Here is a 25,710-nt window from a genome sequence, read left to right as displayed (position 1 = left end):
TTGACATATGAATTTTAGTGGGATATAGTTCAGCCCATAACTCCAGTAATGCCTTCCCTGTATTATGACATGGTTCTAGTTAGCACTGGCAAGATAAAGACAGTGCTTCTATTAATTGCCCATCTTGTTCTTTTGTGTATGGTGAAACTGCATTCAGTGTTTTACTAAAATTGTCATCTTTAGGTATCTAATTTTATAATACCATGCCCAGTTATTAGTAGCCATGGGGTGGGAATTGATGGTGTAATTAGAAAACATGAGACTCAATGTTTGGGGCTTGGCTCTCATTCCCGTGTATGTTCTAGTCGTCTGTTGTGGGAAGCTTTTCACTTTAATGTATATTTGTATGCAAAAATTTGGCACTCTAAAGGCATGTAGAGCCACCTAAACAGTAGTTGACTGGGCATATTTTCCTAGGGCAGTAGCTTGGATACTCCTAGAAACTAGTTCCTTCCCTGTAAAGATTCTGATTTGATAACTCTAAGTGAAGTTTAGGAATTTGTTTTTCTTTTCCTTTTTCTTAAGACGAGCACGTCAGGTGGCGCTGGGAGCTCTCTTACTGCACATTGAGAAGTTCATCTCAGATCAACATAGACATTGACATATGTGCTTGACCAAATCTTGCCCTTGCTGACTGTATATGTGACTGTAACCTCTTGGGCAGGGGGAAGACCTGCTTTCATTGTTGCTACTTCTCCTCCAGGCTGTCGTCCCTCAGAAAAATGGTGGGGAGGTTACTACTGCTCCAGAAAATAAAGTCGGGGGGAAAACGTCTCTGGCTCCCGTGGTTGCTGAGAAACTAACATCACCACACAGGAAGACAGCCACATGGGCCAAATTGCCAAAAGACAGGAGGAGTGCCAAGAAGAGAAGTGGGAACGATGAGGAGGAAGAAGATAAGAACACGGAGTTGGGCCAAGATGAGAAAGGTAAGAAGTCCTCTTCCAGAGGCGCTCCTGGCCAGTGGCTACAAGATAGCAAGGGTCAGCCCTGTGTCCTTCCACATTGCTGTTAGAGGCGTTCTGTGAAGATACCCCCCTTCAGAAAGTTGCCATGGCAATCTCTGGCTGATTTTTCAGGCCTGGCTTCATTGAGGAGGAAATCTCAGTGGACATTTGACCTCTGCTGTCCCCATGACCAGAATCAGTTTTCACTGAACATTATACATTGATTGTTTCTGTCGTGGTGCTATGAGCCACGCGCATTAATAGTCCCCCAAACTTAATTCTCAGTGATTTCGTTTTTGTCTTGATGGAATCTATGTAACATTTTAAATTGTATTGCTTCCAGGAGTGCCTGGCTGGCTCAGTCAGTGGAACATATGACTCTGAATCTCAGGGTTGTGAGTTTGAGCCCCATGTTGGGTGTAGAGATTACTTAAAAATTAAAAAAAAAGATACTGCTTCCAAATAAGTAATTATTGTATTTTTATTAAAATACAATGACAATGCATTTAAAGTTATTTCAAAATAAGAGGTTAAAGTGGCAGTGAATTTGTTTTTTTTTTTTTTTGGTTTGTGTATTATAGCCAGATTTACAGGAAGTTTTTCTGAAAGAACAATTTGTTATTCTCATTCTTAATAAGTCTGTCTAATTGATTAGGTAGGTTTTCATTTAGAATCTGAAAAAGAAGATGTGTATTCTACATGGGTCAGAGGGAGAAAGCCCTTCCTGTAGGGGTTGGGGACAGTGACTGAGGAAAAGGGCTGTAAGGAAGAAGAGGAAAAGGAAGGTCAGAATGACCTAAATCAGTTCAGTAGAGGGGTGGCCCGTATCAAGGAATTCAGGTTGTAAGGGAAGCCCTTGGGCAGAGGCTGTTGGATTTCTTTTAGGAACTTGAAGAACTTTCTGATTAATTTATAAATGCTTTCACAAGTACTCTGACCAGACCTAACCTATGTGTTTTGTGAAGAGTAGACATACCATAGGTATGGTATTTGTGATTAGAGTAAAAGCTTCCGGTTTACTCATTAGTGGTACAGACAGATCATTAAAAATATAGTATTCTGGCTTTTGCCCACAGAGCCTATCAAAAAAACACCTGATAAATGGAAGAAGGAGATGGCTAAACAGAAGGCTTCCCCTGAAATCAAAAAACAGAGATTGGAAGGTAACTTGTTTGTTGTGTTTTAAAGCACAAGACAAAACACGGAGACTTGTGTATTGGTTAAGTATAGGTATGATGTTTGTGGACAAGGCGAAAGCCCAAGTGATAAACAAGGGGATTTTTATTGCAGTTTGGCGTTACAGTATGCCAGAATCTTTAACAGAATTTTCTTTTAGCATCATTGTTACTGAACTGTTTATTTGAGTTCTTTTCTTTCTTCCTTCCTTCCTTCCTTCCTTCCTTCCTTCCTTCCTTCCTTCCTTCCTTCCTTCCTTAACCTTTTTGTATGGCAGTTGAACCACCTGTCACCTGTAACTTTCAAACTGTTTGTTGGAAACCTGAATTTCAACAAAACCGCTGCTGAACTAAAAACCGGTCTCAGTGAGTTTTTTGCTAAAAATGATCTCACAGTGGTTGATGTCAGAGTTGGCATGTCCAGGTAAATACTGATAGATGAAGAATGTTAAGTCGATCAGCCCAGCATTATTATCCCTGGAGAAATTACGAGTTCCCGTATTTTTCTGTTTCATTGTGGGTTACCAGACTTCTGTCTCATCGGATCCTTCTGTTACCTGCTGTTCACCCTTTAGTGGGGTTTCACATCAGTCTCTGGCAGTTCAAAGTGAGTACAGTAGTCTCATATCCGCGGGCAAACATTCTAAGATCCCCAGTGGATGCCTGACACCACAGATAGTACTGAACCCTGCGTATACTATGTTTTTTCTTTTACAACATACCTGTGATAAAGTTGAATTTATAACTTAACCAGGCTAAGAGATGAACAACAATACAACAAAATAGAACAATTGTAACAGTATACTATAATGAAAGTTACATGAATGTGGTTTGTCTCTCTCAAAATATTTTTACTCTGCTATGCACACCCTCTTTCTTGTGATGCTGTGAAATGACAAAATGCCTCCGTGATGAGATGGGGTGAGGTGCGTGGTATAGGCGTTGTGACCTCGCTTTAGAGTGCTGTTGACATTTTGAAGCTAGGTCAGAAGGAGGATTGTCTGCTTCCAGACCACACAGTTGACTGTGGATAACTGCAACCACGGATAAGAGGGACTACTATATTTAAAATCTTTCAGTGGCTCTTAGAAAATCCATTGTATTGGGGCATCTGGGTGGCTCAGTCAGTTAAGCATCTGACTTGGATTCAGGTCAAGATCTCATGGTTTGTGAGTTCAGTTCCCATGTCGGGCTCTCTGCTGTTAGCACAGAGCCCGCTTCAGATCCTCTGTCCCCCTCTTTCTCTACCCCTCCCCCACTCACATGCATGCACTCTCTCTCTCATAAATATAAATTTTAAAAAATTTATTTAAAAAATCCATCATATTAAATTGCTATCCCATTTTTCCAATTGAAATGTTAAAATAATCCTGAGATTCTCCTTGTCTTTACAGAAACACATTTCCATGATTTTCTACAGTGAGTGATGTTATTTGCCCACGATTATTTTATTTTATTTTACTTTATTATTTCTTAAATATATTTATTTTGAGAGAGCACAAGCAAGGGAGGGGCAGAGAGAGAGGGAGAAAGAGAGAATCCCAACAGGCTCCGCACGGTCAACTTGGAGCCCGAAGAGGGCTCAAACTCATGAACTGTGAGATCACATCCTGAGCCAAAACCGAGTCCAGCACTTAATGGACTAGGCCACCCAAGCGCCCCTGCCCAGAATTATTTTAAACTAAGCTGCACATTTAATCGTAGCCCCCTCGCTTTGGTGCAAATATAGGTTCTGTATCACTTCTGCTTTTTTTGCCAAGTTGAATTTCATCTTTCTCACTTCTTTTTCATCAGAAGCGTATTTCCTGGGTGTGAGCATATTTTATAGTACTCAGACTGTCTTAGGTAAAAACAAACAAAAAATAATAATAGTAACAGGGGCACCTGGGTGGCTCAGTCGGTTGAGCGTCCGACTTTGGCTCAGGTCATGATCTCGCAGTTTGTGAGTTTGAGCCCCATGTCGGGCTCTGTGCTGACAGCTCAGAGCCTGGAGCCTGCTTCAGATTCTGTGTCTCCCTCTCTGCACCTTCCCCGCTTGCACTCTGTCTCTTTCTCTCTCAAAAATAAATAAACATTAAAAAAATAATAATAATAATAGTAAACATTCATTGAGCACTCACTGTTCCAGGCACTGTTCTTCGTTCCTTATTTCTATTAACTCATTGAACCTGTTAAGACAATCCTCAGTGGTAATTATTGCTGTTCTTCCCATTTCACAAAGAAAATTTAGGCACAGAGAAGTTAAGTAATGTGCCCAACATCACACAGTTAGAAAGTGGCAGAGCTCGGAGTTGAACCCAGCACTCTGGCTCCAGAGCCTACGCCACAACTTTTGTCACATCGCTCTTACGGTTTTTGTTAACTTTTTGTTTGTAATTTGCAATAAATAAGAACCCTTTTTGCATTAAAAAAAAAAATCTTTCTGTAATAGCCCTTGGGTTTGCTAATACATTCCTCATTAGGAGTGATATTTTTGTTCTAATTCACAAATGCACATGGATTTTTCTTAAAACAAAAATTCAAAACCTTACTTTTAAACTTCATTTTCTATAGGTTTTGGTTAAATTTGGTCAGTTGCTACACAGAAAACTAATAAAGATTTCAGCAGGTGAATTTGCACTGACTTCATCCCTTGATCCAGAACAGGCTTTCTCCATTTTGGCACTATTGACACTTTGGGCCGGATAATTTGTTGTGGGGGACTGTCCAGTTCGTTGCAGGCTCTGTAGCAGTGTGCCTGGATTCTCCCCACTGAGTAGTAGAAGCACTCCCCCAGTTGTGACAGCCAGAATGTCTCTAGACATTGTCAAACTTGCCCAAAGGTGAGAACCACTCCTTTGGTTACTTTATTGGCATTCTTATTGCTGGTTGGTGGAGCCTTAGTTTTAAATTGTAAATGACTCAGTGCTGATTTCCACTTTCACATCCAGTGTGACTAGCCAACCAGAAGTCATGTGCCTCTTGATCTTACTTAGTGTTTTTTTTCCCCTTTTATATCTCTGTAGGAAATTTTGTTATGTGAGTTTTAAATCTGCTAATGATCAGGGAAAAGCCTTGAAACTTAGTGAGACAAAGGTCCTTGGGAATGAAATTAAATTGAGAAAACCAAAAGGAAGGGAAGTAAAGAAAGGTATGTAAACAAGGTAATTTATTTATAGATAACTGTGGGGGCACCTGGGTGGCTCAGTCGGTTAAGCGTCCGACTTTGGCTCACGTCATGATCTCACGGTTCGTGAGTTTGAGCCCTGCATCGGGCTCCGTGCTGACAGCTCAGAACCTGGAGCCTGCTTTGGATTCTCTGTCTCCCTCTCTGCTCCTTCCCCACTCACACTCTGTCTCTCTCTCAAAAATAAGTAAACATTATAGATAACTGTGTATCTAGAAGACTCTGGGTCAGGAACTAGTAGTATCAGATTCTTTCTTATTGTGTACAAGTACTTAGTTACCACCAGGTCACCTGCTTCCACAGCACAAACTTTATCTGCATTGCTCTCACCCTGTGTGCTCTAGCTGCCTGGCTCACCTTCCCTGTCATAGCATCCTTTGTCTACAGTACTCTCTGTCATTATGTACCTTTCCTTCTCTGCCATAATGTTCTCTGCAGGACTCAGTCCCTGACCACCTGCAGCCCATCCATAGAATCTCAGTTTAAAGGTCACTTCCTCAGATCAGAAAAAATTTCCCTTCCAGACTAGATTAAGTCTTTTTTTTTTTGGGGGGGGGGGAGTATGGGGGATTCCCTTCCCTTCCCTTCCCTTCCCTTCCCTTCCCTTCCCTTCCCTTCCCTTCCCTCCCCTCCCCTCCCCTCCCCTCCCCTCCCCTCCCCTCCCCTTCCCTTCATTTAAGGTAATCTCTCCACTCAATGTGAGGCTTAAACTCACGACCCAGAGGTCAAGAGTTGCGTGCTTTTCTGATTGAGCCAGCCACGCGCCCCTAGGTTAAGTCTTTACTAGATGTTCTCATTTCCCTTTTACTTTTCCTTCTTAGCACTTATCAGAGTTTGTAATTATGTGACTGTATGTTTGCTAGCCTTTTCCTCCAAGGCCACATTCCCGAGAGTAGAAGCCTGTATTTTCATGTACCATGTAGCATAGGCCCTCACCCAGATGTGTGTGCAAACATTTGTTAAATGAAGGAATATGTATTGCTATTAACACTCCCTAACTCTTGGAGAAGTATTTTTCCTCCCTTGTAGAACTTTTGATGCTTATTAGATCTGAACTCAGACTGAAAATATGCTTTTGTGTTACATAGCTCGAAATACCAAAACACTTTTGATCAAGGACCTGCCTGATAAAGTCATTCAGCGTGAGTTAAAAGAAGTGTTTAAGGATGCCTTTCAAATCAGATTGGTGAGCAAGGATGGGATGAATAAAAGGTGTGTTTTGTACCGGTGTTGAAAAACAATGTATTTCTACTGGGTTCAGACATAACACAATTTCACTGCATTCTCCCAAGTCACTTAGGCCTGATTTTAGAAAACAAAAGAGTAGTTATCCAACCTTTCTACCAGTAGGCATAAAAAACTGAAGGGGGCAGGGGCGCCTGGGTGGCTCAGGTCATGATCTTGTGGTTTGTGAGTTCAAGCCTCGCATCAGGCTCTGCAGCACAGAGCCTAGAGCCTGCTTCAGATTCTGTGTCTCCCTCTCTCTCTCTCTCTGCCTCTCCCCTGCTTGCACTCTCTCTCTGTCTCTCTCTCTCAAAAATGAATAAACATTAAAAAAAATTTTTTTAAAGGAAAAAAGAGAATAAAAAAACTGAAGGGGGCATCATAAATGGACAGTCAGAAGTTTCTAGAAAACTGTAGTGGTGTCATTGAGAAATGAAGGCTTATTCTACCAAGTTCGAGACTGAAGATTGGAAGAATTCAGTCATAGATCATCTCCATTCTTCTCTCTCCAGGGCTGACTCCAGTAGAACAGCACACTTGGTGAATTGCCTGGACAGGTGGCCAAACAAGCATTGAATTGGCCCATTAGAACTATGTTGTAACAGGGGCGCCTGGGGGGCTCAGTTAAACATTCGACTTCAGCTCAGGTCATGATCTCACAGTTTGTGAGTTTGAGCCCCGCGTTAGCCTCTGTATTAATATAGCTCGGAGCTTGGAGCCTCCTTCAGATTCTGTGTCTCCCTAGCTTTCTGCCCCTCCCCTGCTCACATTCTGTCTCTCTCTCAAAAATAAATAAATATTAAAAAGACAACAACAACCTTAAAGCCATCATCGGTAAAAAAAAAAAGGGGGGGGCGCACCTGGGTGGCTCAGTTGGTTAAGCCTCCGACTTTGGCTCAGGACATGATCTCACTGTTCTTGAGTTTGAGCCCCACACTGGGCTCTGTGCTGACATCTCAGAACCTGGAACCTGCTTCAGATTCTGTGTCTCTCTCTCTGCTCCTATCCTGCTTGTGCTGTCCCTTCCAAAATAAACATTTAAAAAAAATTTTTTTTAAAAAGAACTGTGTTGTAATAATTAATGGAACACTAGCACTACGTATCTAGGCTTTGGTAGAGTAAGAGGGTGAATGTGGTGAAATCAGAAAGGATGGAGTAGGATGTATGAAAGGAATTCTCTCTTTTTTTTAATTTTTTAATTTTTTTTTTTTAATGTTTTTACTTATTTTTGAGACAGAGAAAGACAGAGCATGAGCAGAGGAGGGGCAGAGAGAGAGGAAGACACAGAATCCAGAGCAGGCTCCAGGCTCTGAGCTGTCAGCACAGAGCCCGACGCGGGGCTCGAACTCATGGACTGCGAGATCATGACCTGAGCTGAAGTCGGACGCTTAACCGACTGAGCCATCCAGGCTCCCCTGGAATTCTCTTTTTTAAAAATCTTTTTAATGTTTATTTTTGATAGAGAGACAGAGTATGAGTGGGGGAGGGGCAGAGAGAGAGGGAGACACAGAATCCGAAGCAGGCTCCAGGCTCTGAGCCGTCAGCGCAGAGTCCGATGTGGGGCTCAAACTCACAAACTATGAGATCATGACCTGAGTGGAAGTCAGACGCTTAACTGACTGTGCCACCCCGGCACCACCACCACCTCCCCCTTTTTTTAAAGTAAGCTCAAAACTGCCTCATGTAAGGCTTGAAGTTAGAACCCTAAGATCAAGACCTGAGCTGAGATCAAGAGTGAGATGCTTAACTGACTGAGCCACCCACACAACCCTCTTTTTTTTTTTTTTAAGATTTTGATAATTTTTTTTACGTTTTTTTTATTTTGAAAGAAAAAGAATGAGTGGGGAAGGGGCAGAGAGAGAGGGAGAGAGAGGATCCCAAGCAGGCTCTGTATCATCTGCACAGAGCCCTATGTGGGACTTGAACTCATGAACCGTGAAATCATGACCTGAGGCAACATCACGAGTTGGACGCTTAATTGACTGAGCCATCCAGGTGCCCATTAAAATTTTATTAAAAAAAATTTTTAATGTTTATTTTTGAGGGAGGGAGACAGAACGTGAGTGGGGGAAGAGCAGAGAGAGAGGGAGACACAGAATCTGAAGCAGGCTCCAGGCTCCAAGCTGTCAGCACAGAGCCTGATGTGGGGCTTGAACCCATGAACCGTGAGATCATGACCTGAGCCGAAGTTGGATGCTTAACCTACTGAGCCACCCAGGTACTCCTATTTTAAGGCAGCCCTTAAGATTTTATTTTTAAGTAATCTCTACCCACTGTGAGGCTCGAACTTACAACCCCTAGATCAAGAGTCCCATGCTCCACCAACTGAGCCACTCAGAGGCCCCTATTTTGGAGGAATTCTTAATGAGGTGCAGCTTGCATATCAGAGTTACAGATACATTTGAGTGAAAATTGTTGGAGTAGGTAAACTCTAAAATAGTCTATACCAGTATATTCTGAATAACATCTCTAGAAAAGAATCCTACCAATTCAGAAAACAAGTCTGAAAGGATGAATCCCATATTGTTAGCAATTAGCTATTGTCAGTGTTTTCTGTGAGGAGATTTGGGGACTCTGCCATGCTTACAGTCAGAAACACTGGAAAACAACAACAAATTGCTGCCAAAAACCATAGAATTTCTCTAATGATATTTAAATAAGTTTTGATTACATATACGTAAGTCTTCAGAATCATTCCTTTACATGAAGAATTATTATAAAGGGGAGATAGCGGAAGCCAAGGAATCCATGGCCGTATTAAATAAAGCCTAATACCTATGTCAGAATCGAGTGTGGTACATTCTTCAAGAATATTCTTACTCAGCAGATCCTTTCTACTTATCTTTCACCGAAGTAAGTTACAGTTTCATGAAGGTTTACGTTGAAAGTATGGAATCATAAAGTACTAGAGGAAGACATGGAGAATGTTTTTGTTTTGTTTGTTTTTAAAGATTTTATTTTTAAGTAATCTCTACATCCAATGGGGGGCTGGAACTCACAATCCCAAGATCAAGAGTCACATGCTCTTCCAACTGAACCAGCTGGACTCTGCTGTTTGTTTGTTTTTAATCTTCAGCAGGGGAAGACCCGTTGAGTGTGACACAAATCCTGGAAGTCCTAAAAGAGTAGATAAGTTTGACTGCATAAATATAAAGTATTTCTATGTGGGGGAAAAAAATCCCTTAAGCAAAGTCAAAAGACAAGTGACAAACCAGGAAAAAAAATTTGTAATTTCTATCAAAACTGAGGGCTAATCGGGGTGCCTGGGTGGCTCAGTCGATTAACCTTCCGACTTTGGCTCTTCGTCATGGTCCCTCAGTCCATGAGTTCAAGCTCTGCGTCAGGCTCTTGCTGACAGCTCAGAGCCTGGAACCCGCTTTGGATTCTGTGTCTTCCTCTCTCTCTGCCCCTCCCCCACTCACACTGTGTCTTTCTCTCTCAAAAAAAATAAACATTAAAGAAATGAAAAAAAAAACAACTGAGGGCTAATTTTGTTGATAAAGTGCATCTTACAAATCAATGAGAAAAAGACCAACAATCCAGTAAAAATATTGGCAAAGTATGAACAGGTAGGTCACAGAAAAGGAATTTTTTTTTATGTGTATCTTTTTCCTTTATTTTTAAATTTTATTTATTTTTATTAACTTGTTTTATTTTTTATTTTTTTAAATTTACATCCAAATTAGCATATAGTGCAACAATGACTTCAGAAGTAGATTCCTTAGTGCCCCTTACCCATTTAGCCCATCCCCCCTCCCACACCCCCTCCCTAACCCTCAGTTCTCTGTATTTAAGAGTCTCTTCTGGTTTGTCCCCCTCCCTGTTTTTATATTATCTTTGCTTCCCTTCCCTTATGTTCACCTGTTTTGTCTCTTAAAGTCTTCATGTGAGTGAAGTCATATGATTTTTGTCTTTCTCTGACTAATTTCACTTAGTGTAATACCCTCCAGTTCCATCCACATAGTTGCAAATGGCAAGATTTCATTCTTTTTGATTGCCGAGTAATACTCCATTGTATGTATGTATGTATGTATGTATGTGTATATATGTGTGTATATATATATATATATGTATATATATATATATATATATATATATATATATATACCACATCTTCTTTATCCGTTCATCCATCGATGGACATTTGGGCTCTTTCCATACTTTGACTATTGTTGATAGTGCTGCTATAAACATGGGGGTGCATGTGTCCCTTCAAAACAGCACACCTGTATCCCTTGGTTAAATGCCTAGTAGTGCAGTTGCTGGGTCTTAGCGTAGTTCTATTTTTAGTTTTTTGAGGAACTTCCATACTGTTTTCCAGACGGCTGCACCAGCTTGCATTCCCAAAGGAATTTTGAACATAAGACACCCATCCTCATTCATACTAAAAGAATTGTTAATTAAAATGTAATTTTAATTAATTTAATGTAGATGCAACTTCCTACCTGTTAGATGTTCACAGATCAAAAAATGTATCATCACAGTGCTAGAGGGTTGGAGAAACTGGCATGCTCGGACTTCGTTGGTAGAAGGGATATCGGTGAAGTCTATAGAGATGAGTTAGTATCTGTTATAGTTGCACGTACTGTTTTATCCTGCAGATAGAGTCAGACAAGTGTGACATAATGTGTTACAAAATTGGTTGTGCAAAATTAGAATTGACCTGAATATCTGTCAATAGAAAACTGACTAAAATTTTCTGGTAGATCCAAAAGATATTCTAGTATACAGTTGTAAAAAGAAGTGAAACAGCATTTTGTGTACTGATGGGAAATAATGTCCAATATAAAGGCAAAATATAGAACAGTGTGTGTGATATTCTACTTTTTATGTAAAAATACAGTGGAGGTTGTATTTTGTGTAGAAAACACAAATGTTAAAAACAGATCAAAGACCTAAAACATAAGAGCTAAAACAAGATTGTGGCAGAAACACAGGAGTAAATCATTGTGATCTTAGGTTAGAGTGTTGCACAGGTGATGGAAGATTGACAGGTTGGGCTTTATTAAAATTAAAAACATTTGTACTTCAAAGGACACTATACAAAAAACTCCACAGACTGGGAGAAAATATTGCAAATCATGTGTCTGTTAAAGGACTTATCTTCAGAATATGTGAAGAACTCTTAGAACTCAATAATAAGACAACCCAATTAAAAAATGGGCAAAGGGCTTGGGGTGCCTGATGACTCACTCGGTTAAGAGTCTGACTCTTGATTTCGGCATAGGTCATAATCACAAGGTGTGGGATCGCGCCCCACGTTGGGCTCTGCGCTGAATGTGGAGCCTGCTTGGGATGCTCTCTCTCCCTCTCATTCTACCCCTCCCTGCTTGCGATCACTCTTTCTCTCAAAAATAAGTAAACATCTTTATTTTTATCATTTTTTATAAACAAACATTTTTTAAAAAAATGGACAAAGCGCTTGAATGGACATTTCTCCAAACAAGGTGTAAAAGTGCCCAATAAGAACATGAAAAGATGCTCGACATGAGTCGTTAGGGAAATGCAAATCAAAACCATGGTGTGATCCTACTTCACAACCAGTAGAGTGGCTATAAAAAATGGCAGGCCATAACAAGTGTGGGCAAGGATATGGGGAACTTGGAACCTTCGTTCATTGCTGGCGGGAACGTGAAATAGGGCCGTTGCTTTGGAAAACGGTTTGGCGGTTTCCGAAAATGTTAAACATAGAGTTGCCATATGGTGCAGCAATTCTGCCACTAGGTGCGCACCCAAAAGGAATGAAAACGTAAATCCACACGTTTCGACAAATGTTCATATCAGCTTCATCCTTACTAGCCCCAAAGTGGAAACAACCCCAAATGTCCACCAGCAAATGAATGGATAAACAAAATGTGGTCCTTCCATGCAACATAATACTGTTCTGTCATAAAAAGGAATGAAATAGTAACATATGCTACAACATGGAGGATCTGAAAAACATTCGGCTACATGAAAGAAGCCACTCACAAAAGATTGCACAGTCCTACGATCCCATTTGTATGAGATGTCCAGAATAGGCAAATAGCATAGCGGTTGGGCCAAGGGTTGGGTATGACTTGGGAGAACGAGGAGTAACCACTGACGGACATTTTGGGAGATGATAAAAATCTGCCGAAATTGGATTATCGTGATGGTTATAGAATTCTATAAATACATTAGAAGTCATTGTACACTATTTTATTTTTAAGTCATCCCTGCACCCAACATGGGGCTTGAACTTATAACCTGGAGATCACAAGTCACATGCTTCACTGATAGAGCCAGCCAGGTGCCCCTCACTGTGCACTTTAAATGGATGAGTTTTATGATACATGAATTATATCTCAGTAAAGCTTTAAAAAATAGAGTGTGGGGCACCTGGGTGGCTCAGCCGGTTGAGTGTCTAACTTTGGCTCAGGTCATGATCTCATGGTTCATGAGTTTGAGCCCTGCGTCGGGTTCTGTGCTGATAGCTCAGAGCCTGGAGCCTGCCTCAGATTCTGTATCTCCCTCTCTCTGCCCCTCCCCTGCTCGCACTCTGTCTCTGTCTCAAAAATAAATAAAAACATTAACAAACACAGAGTGTGTATATGTGTACATTTGCTTTTATATGTACAGCATGTTGCCTCTGAGGCTAGAAGTTGGGCAGAAGGCACACTGCACCATATCCTTTTCTACCTTTTGCCTTTTGAATCTTGTATGTATTACTAATTCAGAAGCCAAAAGTACTGAATGCTGACTATGCTTTCTTCTCCCCTCCACCCGGTCCCCACAATTGCAGGATCGCCTATGCTGACTTCAAATCACAGGCTGATGCAGAGAGGGCCTTGGAAGACAAGCAAGGAACAAAGATTGGAGGGCTTGCCATAGCTCTGGACCCTGTTGGAGAGAAAAGTCAAGGCCAAGAAGAGAGAGGCTGGAAGAACAGCACGCGGAGAAGTAAGGGACGCTAAAGCTCTGTAGACTGAAACTTGCCAGGGTCGGGTTGTCAGCCGGGTTCCCCAGAGAGGGGCTGGAATCAGGATAGGGACACTTTTTTGTTTTTTAAGTTTATTTATTTTGAGAGAGCGAGAGCAGGGGAGGGGCAAAGAGAGAGGGGAAGAGAGGATTCCAAGCAAGTTCCACGCTGCCAGCACAGAGCCCTACGCGGGGCTCAAACTCACGAACTGTGAGATCGTGGCTTGAGCTGAAACTAAGAGCCGATGCTTAACTGGCTGAGCCACCCAGAGCCCCTCAGGATAGGGACACTTAAATACAATTTCTCCCTGTATTAAAAATGGGTAAGTCCTCCGATCAAGTTAATGAGTATTGTCCTAGTTAACTGTAACCTTGAAGTCTGCAAAAACACAGCACTTTGAGATACATCAGCTTAGCTCCCCTTCTTGGGGGCTCTCTAGGATTGTGTTTGGACAGGTTCGTAAAGCTGTGGTTTCAGAAATTAGATATTTAATTCTCTTCAAGTAGAGTTTTTGTCAGGTTTAAACCAGAGACCCCAAACGAGTCCCTAATCTGCCTAATCTAGTGAGTAGTCATAATGGCTTCTACAGTATTTACAGGGGGGAAAAAACCCCACAATTTATTATGAATATTTTTAAAAATCAAGAAATTTCACATAGAAATCTGGATTTCCAGCTTCTTTTGCTGCTGCATCAGAAAATCTGGTGGCCCTGGGGCTGCATTCCTACATGTCTGCAGTCATCTGCACAGGAAAATCAGAGGCTTCCTCTTAGCTGTTGACTACAACCCCCACCATTCACTAAGTTCTTCCCTAACTGAAGGAGCGAACAACACACTTACACTTTGCAAAAATAGAGTCAGTACTTTTTTCTTGCAAAGCATTAGCGAAGGTGACATGTTAATATTTCTTATGCATTTGTCTCTTTCAAAAGTGGGAAAACGAAAGCTAGAACAAGAAAGCCACACATTTCAAGAAAAATGGGAGCGAGCCTATTTCTTTGTGGAGGTAAAGAATGTCCCTACGTGTTTAATATGCAAACAAAGAGTGTCTGTGTCGAAGGAGTATCACCTCAGACACCATTATGAAACAAACCACAGCAGGAACCATGAGGGATATACAGAAAAGATGCGTGATAAAAAACTAAATGAGCTGAAAAAAAGACTGAAATTTCAACATGATGTCCTTTTGAACGTGAATAAAATAAGTGATGCTGCTATGAAATGCAGTTACGTATTAAGTGAGAAAATTGCCCGGGCGTCCAAACCTTTTACAGATGGCAAGTTTATAAAGTAATGTCTATTGAGTGCCGTGGAGATTATGTGCCCTGAACAGAGACACGCATTTGCGAACATAAGACTAAGTGCTAATATTGTTCCGCAGCACGTTGGCGATGTGGCTGGGAACTTACAGGACAAGTTGCGAGGAAAAGGTAAATCATTTGTGGCTTTCTCCATTGCAGCTCATGAAGGGGCTGATGTAGATAATGCCCCCCAACTGGCTGTATTTATTCGTGGTGTTGACGAAACTTTTGATGTGACCGAAGAGCTTTTGGACATGGTACCCATGACAGGCACCTCATCAGGAAACGAATTATTTGTATGTGTTGAGGAAAGTCTTAAAAAATTTAATGTAGACTGGTCGAAATTAGTCAGTGTTAGTACCGATGGCAATTCTGCACTGGTTAGTGTTGAACAACTTGTTACAGAACTTAAATCTAAGGTGTCAGGGCTTTGCAAAGACACAGAGCTTAAGTCTGTGCACGGCCTCATACTCCAGGAGTCACTTTGCACTAAAAAGTTAAAAATGGATCATGTCATGGACATAGTAATTCACACCATAACCTGGATACGTTCCCATGGCTCAGACCACAGAGAGTTCAGTGCTTTGTTCAGTGAGTTAGATGCACAGTATGGAAGCTTGTTCTCCGTGGGACTTAAGTGGCTGAGTCGTGGCATGGTGTTAAGGCGGTTTTTCGAACTGTTGGAAGAAATTGATTTTTTCATGTCTTCTAAAGGAAAACCTGTTCCCCAGCTTACTAGCAAAGATTGGGTCAAAGACTTAGTCTTTCTGGTTGACATTATGACTTACCTAAACATGTTGGATATCTCCCTGCAAAGGCGTTCACAAGTGGTTACGCAGATGTATGACTCAATTCACTCGTTTTTAATGAAACTGTGTCTTTGGGAGACTCATTTGGCAAGGAACAATCTGGCCCACTTCCCCACGCTGAAATTAGTTTCCGAAAATGAAAGAGATGGCCTGAACTATATTCCCAGAATTAAAGAGTTGAAGACTGAGTTCCAAAAACGGTTCTCTGATTTCAAACTTTATGAAAGCGAGCTGACGTTGTTCAGTTCACCTTTCTCAGTTAATATTAACAACGTGAGCGAGGAGCTACAGATGGAGGTTATTGAACTACAGTGCAACACGATACTGAAAACGAAATACGACTGTGTCGGAATCCCAGAATTCTACAAACACCTTGGGAATGGTTACCCTAAATATAAGAACCATTGTGCAAAGATTCTGTCCATGTTTGGAAGTACCTACGTTTGTGAGCAGCTATTTTCAGTTATGAAACAACAGAAAACTACTAAGTATTGCCCCCACTTAAAAGATTCAGGGGTGACTTCCCTGCGGCATGTCGCTGCACCAGATACACACCCTGGCGTCGAATGACACCTCGGGGCTTAAGAAAAGAATGTCACGTTTTGGATTTCAAATCTAAGGAGTAATACATTATGAGACTTTGATTATTTCGATTTCCAAATTGTTCACTGTCAAATTTAAACCACAATCTCTGGCATCCTATGTTTGTATCTTATCACGTATAAAATAAAGTTTGATTATACCTTGGCGGTTTATTTTTCCCCTGCCGTACCTTTCTGGCCCTGAAGAGTGATTCACGTTGGTAAACCTCTGCCCTAGAAGCAATCGCGTTTTTCCCAAAGGCACTTGTGAACCGGGGATGTGAACCAGGGAGTCCGCTGGATGAATGGGGTGTTTAGAGGCCTAGAGCAGCTCTATCCCCAAGGATGACAGACTCAGCCCCCTCCCTGGAGAGAGCTGGGACAGCATAGCCAATACTGGCCCCTCGGCTTCTCTTTTGGTGCTTCCATTTTGGATTTACACATTTCTTTGAAATTTCAGTGTTGTTGGTCAGCATTAAAAGAAGTTGTGGCTGGTCCCACAGCCATTCTGCCTCTTACAGGCACAGATAGGCATTTCCTCCCCATCAGGGCCGCCCCCAAGGGGATGCAGAATGAGGTGTCCGTGTCGAAGAGCTTATGAGCATCATTCTGGGGAGAAGGCCCATAGGTACCAGCAGCACCTTACAAAGGTCTGTGACCCAAAATGTGTTTTTCCACTGTGAAATTGGGACATGACTGCTCACTGTTACAGACACTGTATTTTAAATAGTCCAATTATGAGGCGCCCGGGCGGCTCAGTTGGTTAAGCGTCCAACATCAGCTCAGGTCACGATCTCACGGTCCGTGGGTTCGAGGCCCATGTCGGGCTCTGTGCTGACAGCTCAGAGCCTGGAGCCTGTTTAGGATTCTGTGTCTCCCTCTCCCTCTGCCCTTCCCCTGCTTGTGCTCGCTCGCTCTCTCTCTAAAAAAAAATTTTTTTAAATAGTCCAATTATGAAAGTGAAATGTACTTATTGTAGAACATTTGGAAACTATAAAGAAATAGAGGGAAAAGTCTATAATGTCAACAACCAAAGGTAACCCCTATAAATATTTAAATATGTTTGTTTCCTTTCACTTCCTATGAATTATTTTATATGGTTGAGTGCATTATGTCTGAATCATTTTGTGTTCTGTTCTCCTTCCCCCCTCCCCTCTTAACAGTGAAATCCTAAGCATCTGTCAGTCTTCCAAGCTCAAAGTTGAGTTTATCTGATTGCATCAGGTGTGTGCTGACGGGCCTTTGGCAGCCAGGGTGAGTTCTCTTGGCGTCACATAAGCCATAGGATTGATTTTTCTGTTCTGCCAGGCTCTGAGAAGGCCAGAGAAACACCCTGTTTTCTGGGGAAGGAATGGGAGATTACGTCTGATGACACTCAGGACAGCCTTTGGGCAGAGGTTCTGGGACCATTAATGAGCATGAAGAAGCTCAGCTTTCTAGATCTGACCTTAATCTCTGCACCATTTGCCACCACTGCCCTCCCTTCCCTCTCCTTGAAATCTCACTCTCATTTTCCTCCTTCCTCTCGGAATGCTGCTTCTCAGGCCCTCTCCTTCCTCTGTCCTTTAAATGATGATTTTCCTCCAGTGACTTTTCTTCCCTACAATTTACTGGTGGCTTTTAGCATGGGGGCGGGGGTGGGCAGGGGACAGGGGAGGTCAGTCAGGGCTCTCTTAAAGCAACACTTAAAAGATACCAACCCAAGACGCCTAGGTGGCTCAGTCTGTTAAGTGTCCGACTCTTGGTTTTGGTTCAGGTCATGATCTCATGGTTCCTGAGATGGAGTCCTGGGTCAGCTCCACCCACTCACAGATAGCATGGAGTCTGTTTGGGATTCTCTCTCTCTCTCTCTCTCTCTCTCTCTCTCTCTCTCTCTCTCTCTCTGCCCCTCCCCCACAAAAAATAAATAAACTTCAAGAGATACAAACCCTTTTCCAAAACTATGCACACATGTACCTACACGTGTGTTTTTATCACACTTTCAGGAAGTCTCCAGACCCTAGAACCCCAGCTTGGGACCATCTAGTCCCATGGCTTCAGTTATGTGCAAGCTTTCAGCATAGAATCTCCAGCCCTGCACTTCTTTCTAAATGTCAGCCTGGAAGCCGCTGGACCTCTCCACTGGGATGTCCCACAGGCCCTTTCAATGCATGGTGTTGATGATTTAATTCATCATTTCTCTCCCCAAACTCTTAAGCCAATTCTTTTCTAGTTTTCTTTATTTTAGTGAATGGTGCCATCATCCACCCAGTTCTGGCTCAAGGCAGAAACCTGGCAGTCATCTTGGACTCCTCCTTAACTTACTTCCCATTTCTATTGCCAAATCTTGATTATACTACTTAACCAAGGTTTCCAATCTTCCCACTTCTCTACAATCCCATTAGTAGTGAACACTACCCTAGTTAGGACCGTTGTCATCTCTTGCTTGAACTCCTGCAAAAGCCCCTACCTGGTCTCCCTGCTTCTGGTTTCCCCATCTACAATTCTTGGCTTCCAAAATAGTCTTCATAGAGTTACCAAAAAATAAGTCAAAACAAAATCATATTAAGTCACATTACTCCCCTACTTAACATTCTCTGATGCTTCCCTACATCATTTATAATAAAAGTCAAACTCCTCTAACTCAACAACAAAAAAAAAAAAACCCCAATTAAGTGGTCAAAGGACTTGTACAGACATTTCTTCAAAGAAGATGTACAAATGGCCAGTAAGCACATGAAAAGATGCTTAGCATCACTGATCAATAGGGATATGCAGATTGAAACTACAATGAGATACCACCTCACATTCATTAGGGGGCTACTATAACACAAACAACAACAGCAAACAGAAAACAAGTGTTGGAGAGGCTATAGGGTAATTGGAACCCTTGTACTCTGTTGGTGAGAATGGGAAATAGTGCAACCACTGTGGAAAACAATATGGTGATTCCTCAAAATTTAAAAATAGAATTGGCATCTGATCCAGCAATTCCACTGTTGGGTGTATACCCAGAAGACCTGAAAGCAGGGTCTTGAACAGATATTTGTATACCCATGTTCACAACAGCTAAAGCATGGATGCAACCCAAGGGTCTCCCAACGGATGAATGCATAAGCAACATGTGGTATATACATAAAATTGGAATATCATTTGGCCTTAAAAAAGAAGAAAGTTCTGACACATGTTCCAACATGGATGAACCTTAAGAACATCATGCTGAGTAAAATAAGCCAATCACAAAACAAACAAATATAGGATGATTCCACTTAGGAGCTTAGAGTCGTCAGTCAGGATCCTAGTGCGGGGGGGGGGGGGGAATGGGGGGGAAGGGCTTCGTGTTTAGTGGGTATAGAGTTTTAGCTTTGCAAGATGAAAAGAGTTCTGGAGATGGATGGTGGTAGTAATTGCACAATATTACAAATACATTTAATACCATTGAACTATACACTTAAAGATAATTAAGATGACATGTTATTTGTACTTTACCCAGTAAAAAAAAAAAAGGAGGGGGTGCCTGAGTGGGTCAGTCAGTTGAGCATCCGACTTTGGCTCAGGTCATGATCTTGAGGTTTGTCAGTTTGAGCCTCGCGTCAGGCTCTGTGCTGACAGCTCAGAGCCTGGAACCTGCTTTGGATTCTGTGTCTCCCTCTTTCTCTGTCTGTCTCTCTCTCTCTCTCTCCGTCTCTCTCTGTCTCTCTCAAAGATAAATAAACATTAAAAAATTTAAAATAAAGAGGAAAAAAAACCCAAACTCCTCACCTACGATGGGACTACAAAGCCATATGTAATAGGGGCTCTCCTGTCTCCCTGATTTCTTACCCACTTTGCTCTTGGCTGCACACCTGATACTTGCCTTCTTTCTGTGCCTTGAGTCCTTTGCATAGCTGTTCCTGGAATATTCCTCTCCGGGTCTCCTGACCACCCAGGTCAGAGCTTCAGTGTTGCCTCCTCAGAGAAGCCTCTCCTGACCCACCTTAGAACGACCGCCCCCCCCCCCCAGGCAACCCCTCCCTCTCCTTTTTTGTTTCCACTTATGTGATACCCTTACCCCAAAATGTTGTATCCTCAGTGTCATATCAGGAGGCATATGGAGTCCATTTGCCCCATTCCTGGTGATGTTATCTTTGATCATTTGCTTAAGATGGTTTCTGTCAGGTTCCTTCACTATAATATTACTTGTTTATAAGTATCTCATGGACAGATACTAAGAGACTCTCTAAATAGTCTGTTTATTATCCTACTTTCTCCTATTAATTTTAACATCTATTGCTGATTCTTGCCTAAAACACTTACCACTGGGGTATTTGCCAAATGGTGGTTTTCAATTTTGCTCATTCTATATTTATTGGTTGGAATTCCATGAGGAAGTCCTTTCCCTTCACCCTCATTAATTTTTTTCTGCATTCATTCAAGTATTTATATCCATATGGACTCACAGATTCTTATTTTATCCTATAGCTTCTTATTCTAAGGGTTATAATCCTTTATGATCATTATTTATTTTGTCTATCAGATTGTCCCAGATTTGGCATGGGAGCCCATTCAGGTTTCCTCCTGTGTCTACTGATATGGGTCTACATGTCCCCATTATTATTTGAACCCTTCCTTACCTTCTGGCACCACAAGGTGTTAGAGGCTTATCTTGTAATTTCCTTGCCACAGCCGTGAAGATATGGCTATTCCCCAAGAAGTCTTGGGGACTTTCATTACAGAATGGCAGTAGACACCAAGACCTGGGTGCTGGGTGAGGTCATTGATGTTGGGCATTAGGACCTTCAGGCCCTCTCAGTGGATGGTCAGGAAATGTATGTACATACACATAGATACCAAAAGCTATTTTGACAAATCTGTCTGTAATTTTGAAAACTATGAGTTCACAATGATGGCTCTACTTCCAGCCCAACACCACAGTGTTTATTCTAGCTGATCCCCTTTCCATATTTTTAACTCATTTTTATGACAGAAATATGGCTTTTATTAGTATAATTTTCTTTTTTTCCTTTTTTTAAATAATTTTTTAAGTTTATTTATTTTTGAGAGAGAGAGAGAGCATGAGTGGGGGAAGCAGAGAGGAAGGGAGAGAGAGATCCCAAGCAGGCTCCGCACTGTCAGCCCAGAGCCTGACGCAGGGCTTGAACTCATGAGCCATGAGATCACGACCTGCGCTGAAACCAAGAGTCGACGCTTAACCAACTGAGCCACCCAGGTGCCCCAGTCAGTATAATTTTCTTATCCGCTTAGTGCAGATATGAAAAATAAACCTACTACTCAGGGTACAATATTGTACACGTTTTTTCTTTAGTCTCAGGGTATTTGGTCTAAATACTCTTTTCTAAAGTTGCTTATTTGAGTTGTCCCCGTGTCCTCAGGGTTATTTCATTTGTAGTACACTTGGGGTCATTTGTTCCTGTTTATATTTCACTTCGTGTCATCTCCACCCCTCCTCTTCCCCAATTGCTTGTTGATTAAAAAATGTTTTCAATAGTAATGATTCTAAAAGTCAGAACCATACAGCCATGTCCCGAGAAGCGTCACTTCCCCGTGCCTTCCACCTGTCCCACTCCCACCTTCACACCCTGTGGCCAGCCAGGTAACCAGCCTCAGTTAGTTTCTGCTTTATCCTTACAGTATTTCTTTTCACACGTTCCCCTTCTTTACATGACAGGAAGCCTACTATAGATCGCTTTTGCACTTGGCTTTTTATACTTAACAGTTTCTTGGAAATTGCTAGGAGACCTTGTGAGCTACTCTGTTATGGTGCTGCTTACTCACCTACAGTTCCATTTCATCAAGTTCACCATCAGCTTTTGTGAAGTTGTTGAATAGTCTTGCCTCTTGTGCATGAAAAACAGCATGGACTATTTGGGGGAAGTGAAAGGTGGACATCTGGCCAATGCAAGGCTCTGAGGAGGGGAGGTGACGGGATTATGCTGATCAGTGTGGGCCTGGGCCACCTGCCCGAGCCCTAGGCCCAGGTGTGTCAGCACTTAGGCCAGTGGGTACCCTCAAAAATTATTAGGGACTAAGCAGAGAAGAGTTAGGGGAGGCAACCACAGTAGTCGAAAACTCGAAGTCTTCCTTTCATTTACTCATCTGTGCAGGGTATCATCTCTCTGTTGTGGGGTTGAAAGGAGCAGGGAAGACAGGAGAGAACGGAGAGACAGGCAGAGGCCAGATGAGGGCGAGGGCCCTGGCTTGCTACACTTGGGAGCTGATACCCGCAGACCAGAATGGGACAGGGCCAGGGTGAGAAGGCAGGGAGATCAGCAAGGGTGTGGGCAGGGCCTGAACAGAGGCAGTGCCAGAGGGGACTGTCGGGAGGGTGACATCTGGATATGGAGGGACACCAGAAAAAGTCAATGATGCCTCCCAGGCTTCTTGCTTGGTGACCAACGGAGAGAACGAAGGCAGAGGAGCTGGTTTGAGGGAAGCTGAGGGTCTGCAGTGGTAGGCCGTGGGTGTCCTCAGCAGGGAGTGGTGCTTTAAGCTGTGGCTGTGCCTGGAACACCAAAAACTAAGATTCAAAAGTGGGAGTGGCCTGATGGTAAGTGAAAGAAGCCGGGCCCCAAAGGCTACCTGCTGTATGATTCCATTTCCATTACCTTCCTGAAAAGGCAAAACCATAGAGACAGCAAGTGGATCAGGGGTTGTGGGGGCTGGGACCGACTACGAGAGGGCATGAGGGAAACTTAAGGGGGGCTGGCAGCATTCTTTCTTCATTATACCATGACTGTACATGTTTACGAAAACTCATTGAACTGTCACCCAAAATGGTTGAGTTTTACTGTATGTAAATTACACCTTAGTAGGTGACTTCTTAAAAAATGGAAGGAGGGTAACCTGGGTGGCTCAGTCAGTTAAGGGTCCGGCTCTTGATATCAGCTCAGGTCATGATCTCACAGCTCAGGGCGGAGCCTGCTTAAGATTCTCTCCCTCTCTGTCCCTCTGTCCCTCTCCTGTTTGTACGTGTCCTCTCTCAAACAATAAAAAAAAATTTTTTTTTAAATTAAAAATAGAAGGAAGCCCAGGGGACATTGATGGCTGTGAAGCAGTGAGGAGAGAGCCCAGAGGAGAATGAGGGGAGTCCTGAGACTGTATAGAATAGAGACCTTGAGTGTCAGATACCAAAGGGGTCAAGTTAAGATAAGACCCAGGTTTCCAGCAGATGTAACAACCAGGAGGCCACTGATGACCTCACTGGAGAGATTTATTTTTCCCCCAATGTAGGGTCCCTGTCTTTCCCCTGTAGGGTCCCCGTTCTCCCCATGTAGGATCGCCATCCTTCCCCTGTAGGGTCCCCGTTCTCCCCATGTAGGATCGCCATCCTTCCCCTGTAGGGTCCCCATTCTCCCCATGTAAGGTCTCCATCTTCCCCCTTAACAATTGTTAAGATTTCAAGATAGCGACAGTGAAGCACTAAACCAGTCCCAGGCCGCTCCAAAGTATGTATCACACACCCATGAAGCTGGCCCTGCTGCCACCTGAAAGTCAGGGCCCCCAAGAAGTCGCAGCTGCTTCAGGATCTGTCTGGAGAAGCCAGCAGGTTCTCTATGGAGAACAGGCTCACAGGCTTGGCGGGAACCAGAAATTGCCTTGGCGCTGCCACCTGCTGGCCATGTCATGCCACTGCACCTCCCTTCCGAGAACAGGACCTTGGATAGAGTGAGAAACTCAGCTCCGTAGGACCAAGTGACCAAGGCTGCCCTTCCTTCACTGAAGAGAAACAGTCCCCTGGGGCATTCTGCTGATGTCACACCAGCCACAGCACCCCAATGATGATGGCAGCACCTCACTGTCACGTTTAAACTTCTCTGTTCTTGCAACCCCACAAAAGAGAGATGATACCCTGCACAGATGAGTAAATGAAAGGAAGAATTCGAGTTTTTGACTACTGTGTTTGCCTCCCATAACCCTTCTCTGTTGTCTTAGTCCCTAATAATTTTTGAGGGTACCCACTGGCCTAAGTGCTGACTCACTTGGGCCTGGGGCTCGGGCAGGTGGCCCAGGCCCATACTGACCAGCATAATCCCATTACTGGGCGACAGGGTGGGCCTCTAACCCAAGGCCAGTGGAGATGACTTTTTTTTTTTTAGCTGGGGCTGCTGGAAAAAATGTTTTTTAGCTCCCTCTAGACTCTAGGATGTATAGACATGAGGTTCTTTTTTTGACCGCAGCAAAAGACACTGACACCATGATGAAAGCTAGTCTAAGCATGAAGCTGACACAGAACAGTGGGGAAAGAAAGATGAAAAAAAACTGGTACAGGACGACATCTTTGAGCTGCCGGATCAAGCCAGCCCTGAAGTGCTATGAGACGGGGCACCCAGAACCTTGTGGTGCTGAGAGCCAATGAACCCCTTGGGTATTTAAACAGTTTGAGCAGCTGCTTACAATGAAAGGTATCTAATCTTTAATCTGCATCTCTAGCCCCATCTGCTCTAGCTTTTCTTCCCATCCTCTTGATCGTGAGTCTTCAAGCCCCTCAGTCTCCCTTGAGTCCTCAGCATGGCACCAGCCCTCTCTCTCCAGGCTTTTGCACATTCCGTTGTGCCTGCCCAGGGCACTCTCCCCTTGCCCACCAGGCTGACAGATCCCACAGACCCTTATGGTCTCAGCCTAGATGACATCTCCTCAACGAGGCTCTTCCTGACTGCAGTTCCCTCTAGAAACATTTGCTGAGCTCCTGCTCTGCCAGACAGCAGGCTAGGGCCCCACACCCCATGGGGGCTCTGGAGATGCCGGTGATCTCAGGGGAGGCAACCTGAGTCAAAGACTCACACTCATGTCCTCAGCAGAATGTGGCTGGGTGAATCTGGAGATTTCAGAGAAAACCGGCAGGGCTGGAAAGCAGAGTCGGGGAACTGGGAATAGATCTTACTCTCATGGGAGTACCGACATGGTGAGGAGGGTTAGGATTCTAGATCTATTGTGAAGGTGGTCAGCTGGCCTTCCATGTCTGCCAAGCTACCTTCCGATTTAGCTTCCGTTGTCAGTTTATGAATAATACAGTCCTGGTCCATGTGAGGGCTATATTTCTCCTTGAAGGTTCATATACATACATTTTTAATTTTTTTTTAACGTTTATTTATTTTTGAGACAGGGAGAGACAGAGCATGAACGAGGGAGGATCAGAGAGAGAGGGAGACACAGAATCTGAAACAGGCTCCAGGCTCTGAGCTGTCAGCACAGAGCCTGACGCGGGGCTCGAACTCATGGACCATGAGATCATGACCTGAGCCGGAGTCGGACGCTTAACCGACTGAGCCACCCAGGCGCCCCTAATTTTTTAACATTTATTTATTTTTGAGAGACAGAGTGCGAGCAGGGGAGGGGCAGAGGGAGAAGGAGACACAGAATCCCCAAACGGGCTCCAGCCTCTGAGCTGTCGGCACAGAGCCCAATGCGGGGCTCCAACCCATGAACTGTGAGAACCTGACCTGAGCTGAAGTTGGGCACTCAACCAACTGAGCCACCCAAAGGCGCCCCGAAGGAATTTTTTTATCATGATATAATTCACATACCCTAATATTCCCCCTTTTATAGTATACAATTCACTGTTTGTTTTTTGTATATTCACAGCACAGCT

At 43.1% G+C, this 25,710-nt stretch overlaps 1 protein-coding gene across 14 annotated transcripts in view; it reads left to right on the top strand.

Moving 5' to 3' along the window:
• Positions 1–25,194, top strand: part of LOC106980996 (general transcription factor II-I repeat domain-containing protein 2-like) — a 29,900-nt gene extending 4,706 nt beyond the window's left edge. For 4 of the 14 annotated variants that reach the window (XM_053215949.1, XM_053215950.1, XM_053215951.1 and 1 more), the window contains 6 exons: positions 704–929; positions 2,024–2,110; positions 5,128–5,252; positions 6,377–6,500; positions 13,276–13,433; positions 14,912–16,308. In XM_053215949.1, coding sequence (XP_053071924.1) covers positions 6,490–6,500; positions 13,276–13,433; positions 14,912–16,131 — 1,389 coding nt within the window. In that variant the 5' untranslated portion in view covers positions 704–929; positions 2,024–2,110; positions 5,128–5,252; positions 6,377–6,489 and the 3' untranslated portion in view covers positions 16,132–16,308. The other 10 variants (XM_053215947.1, XM_053215948.1, XR_008295610.1 and 7 more) reach the window with 9 other exon arrangements.
• Positions 25,195–25,710: the final 516 nt, after the last annotated feature.

This window comes from Acinonyx jubatus, chromosome C1 (genome assembly GCF_027475565.1).
Source record: "Acinonyx jubatus isolate Ajub_Pintada_27869175 chromosome C1, VMU_Ajub_asm_v1.0, whole genome shotgun sequence".
Classification (NCBI taxonomy): Eukaryota; Metazoa; Chordata; class Mammalia; order Carnivora; family Felidae; genus Acinonyx; species Acinonyx jubatus.
This window is presented reverse-complemented; position numbering and strand designations above follow the sequence as displayed.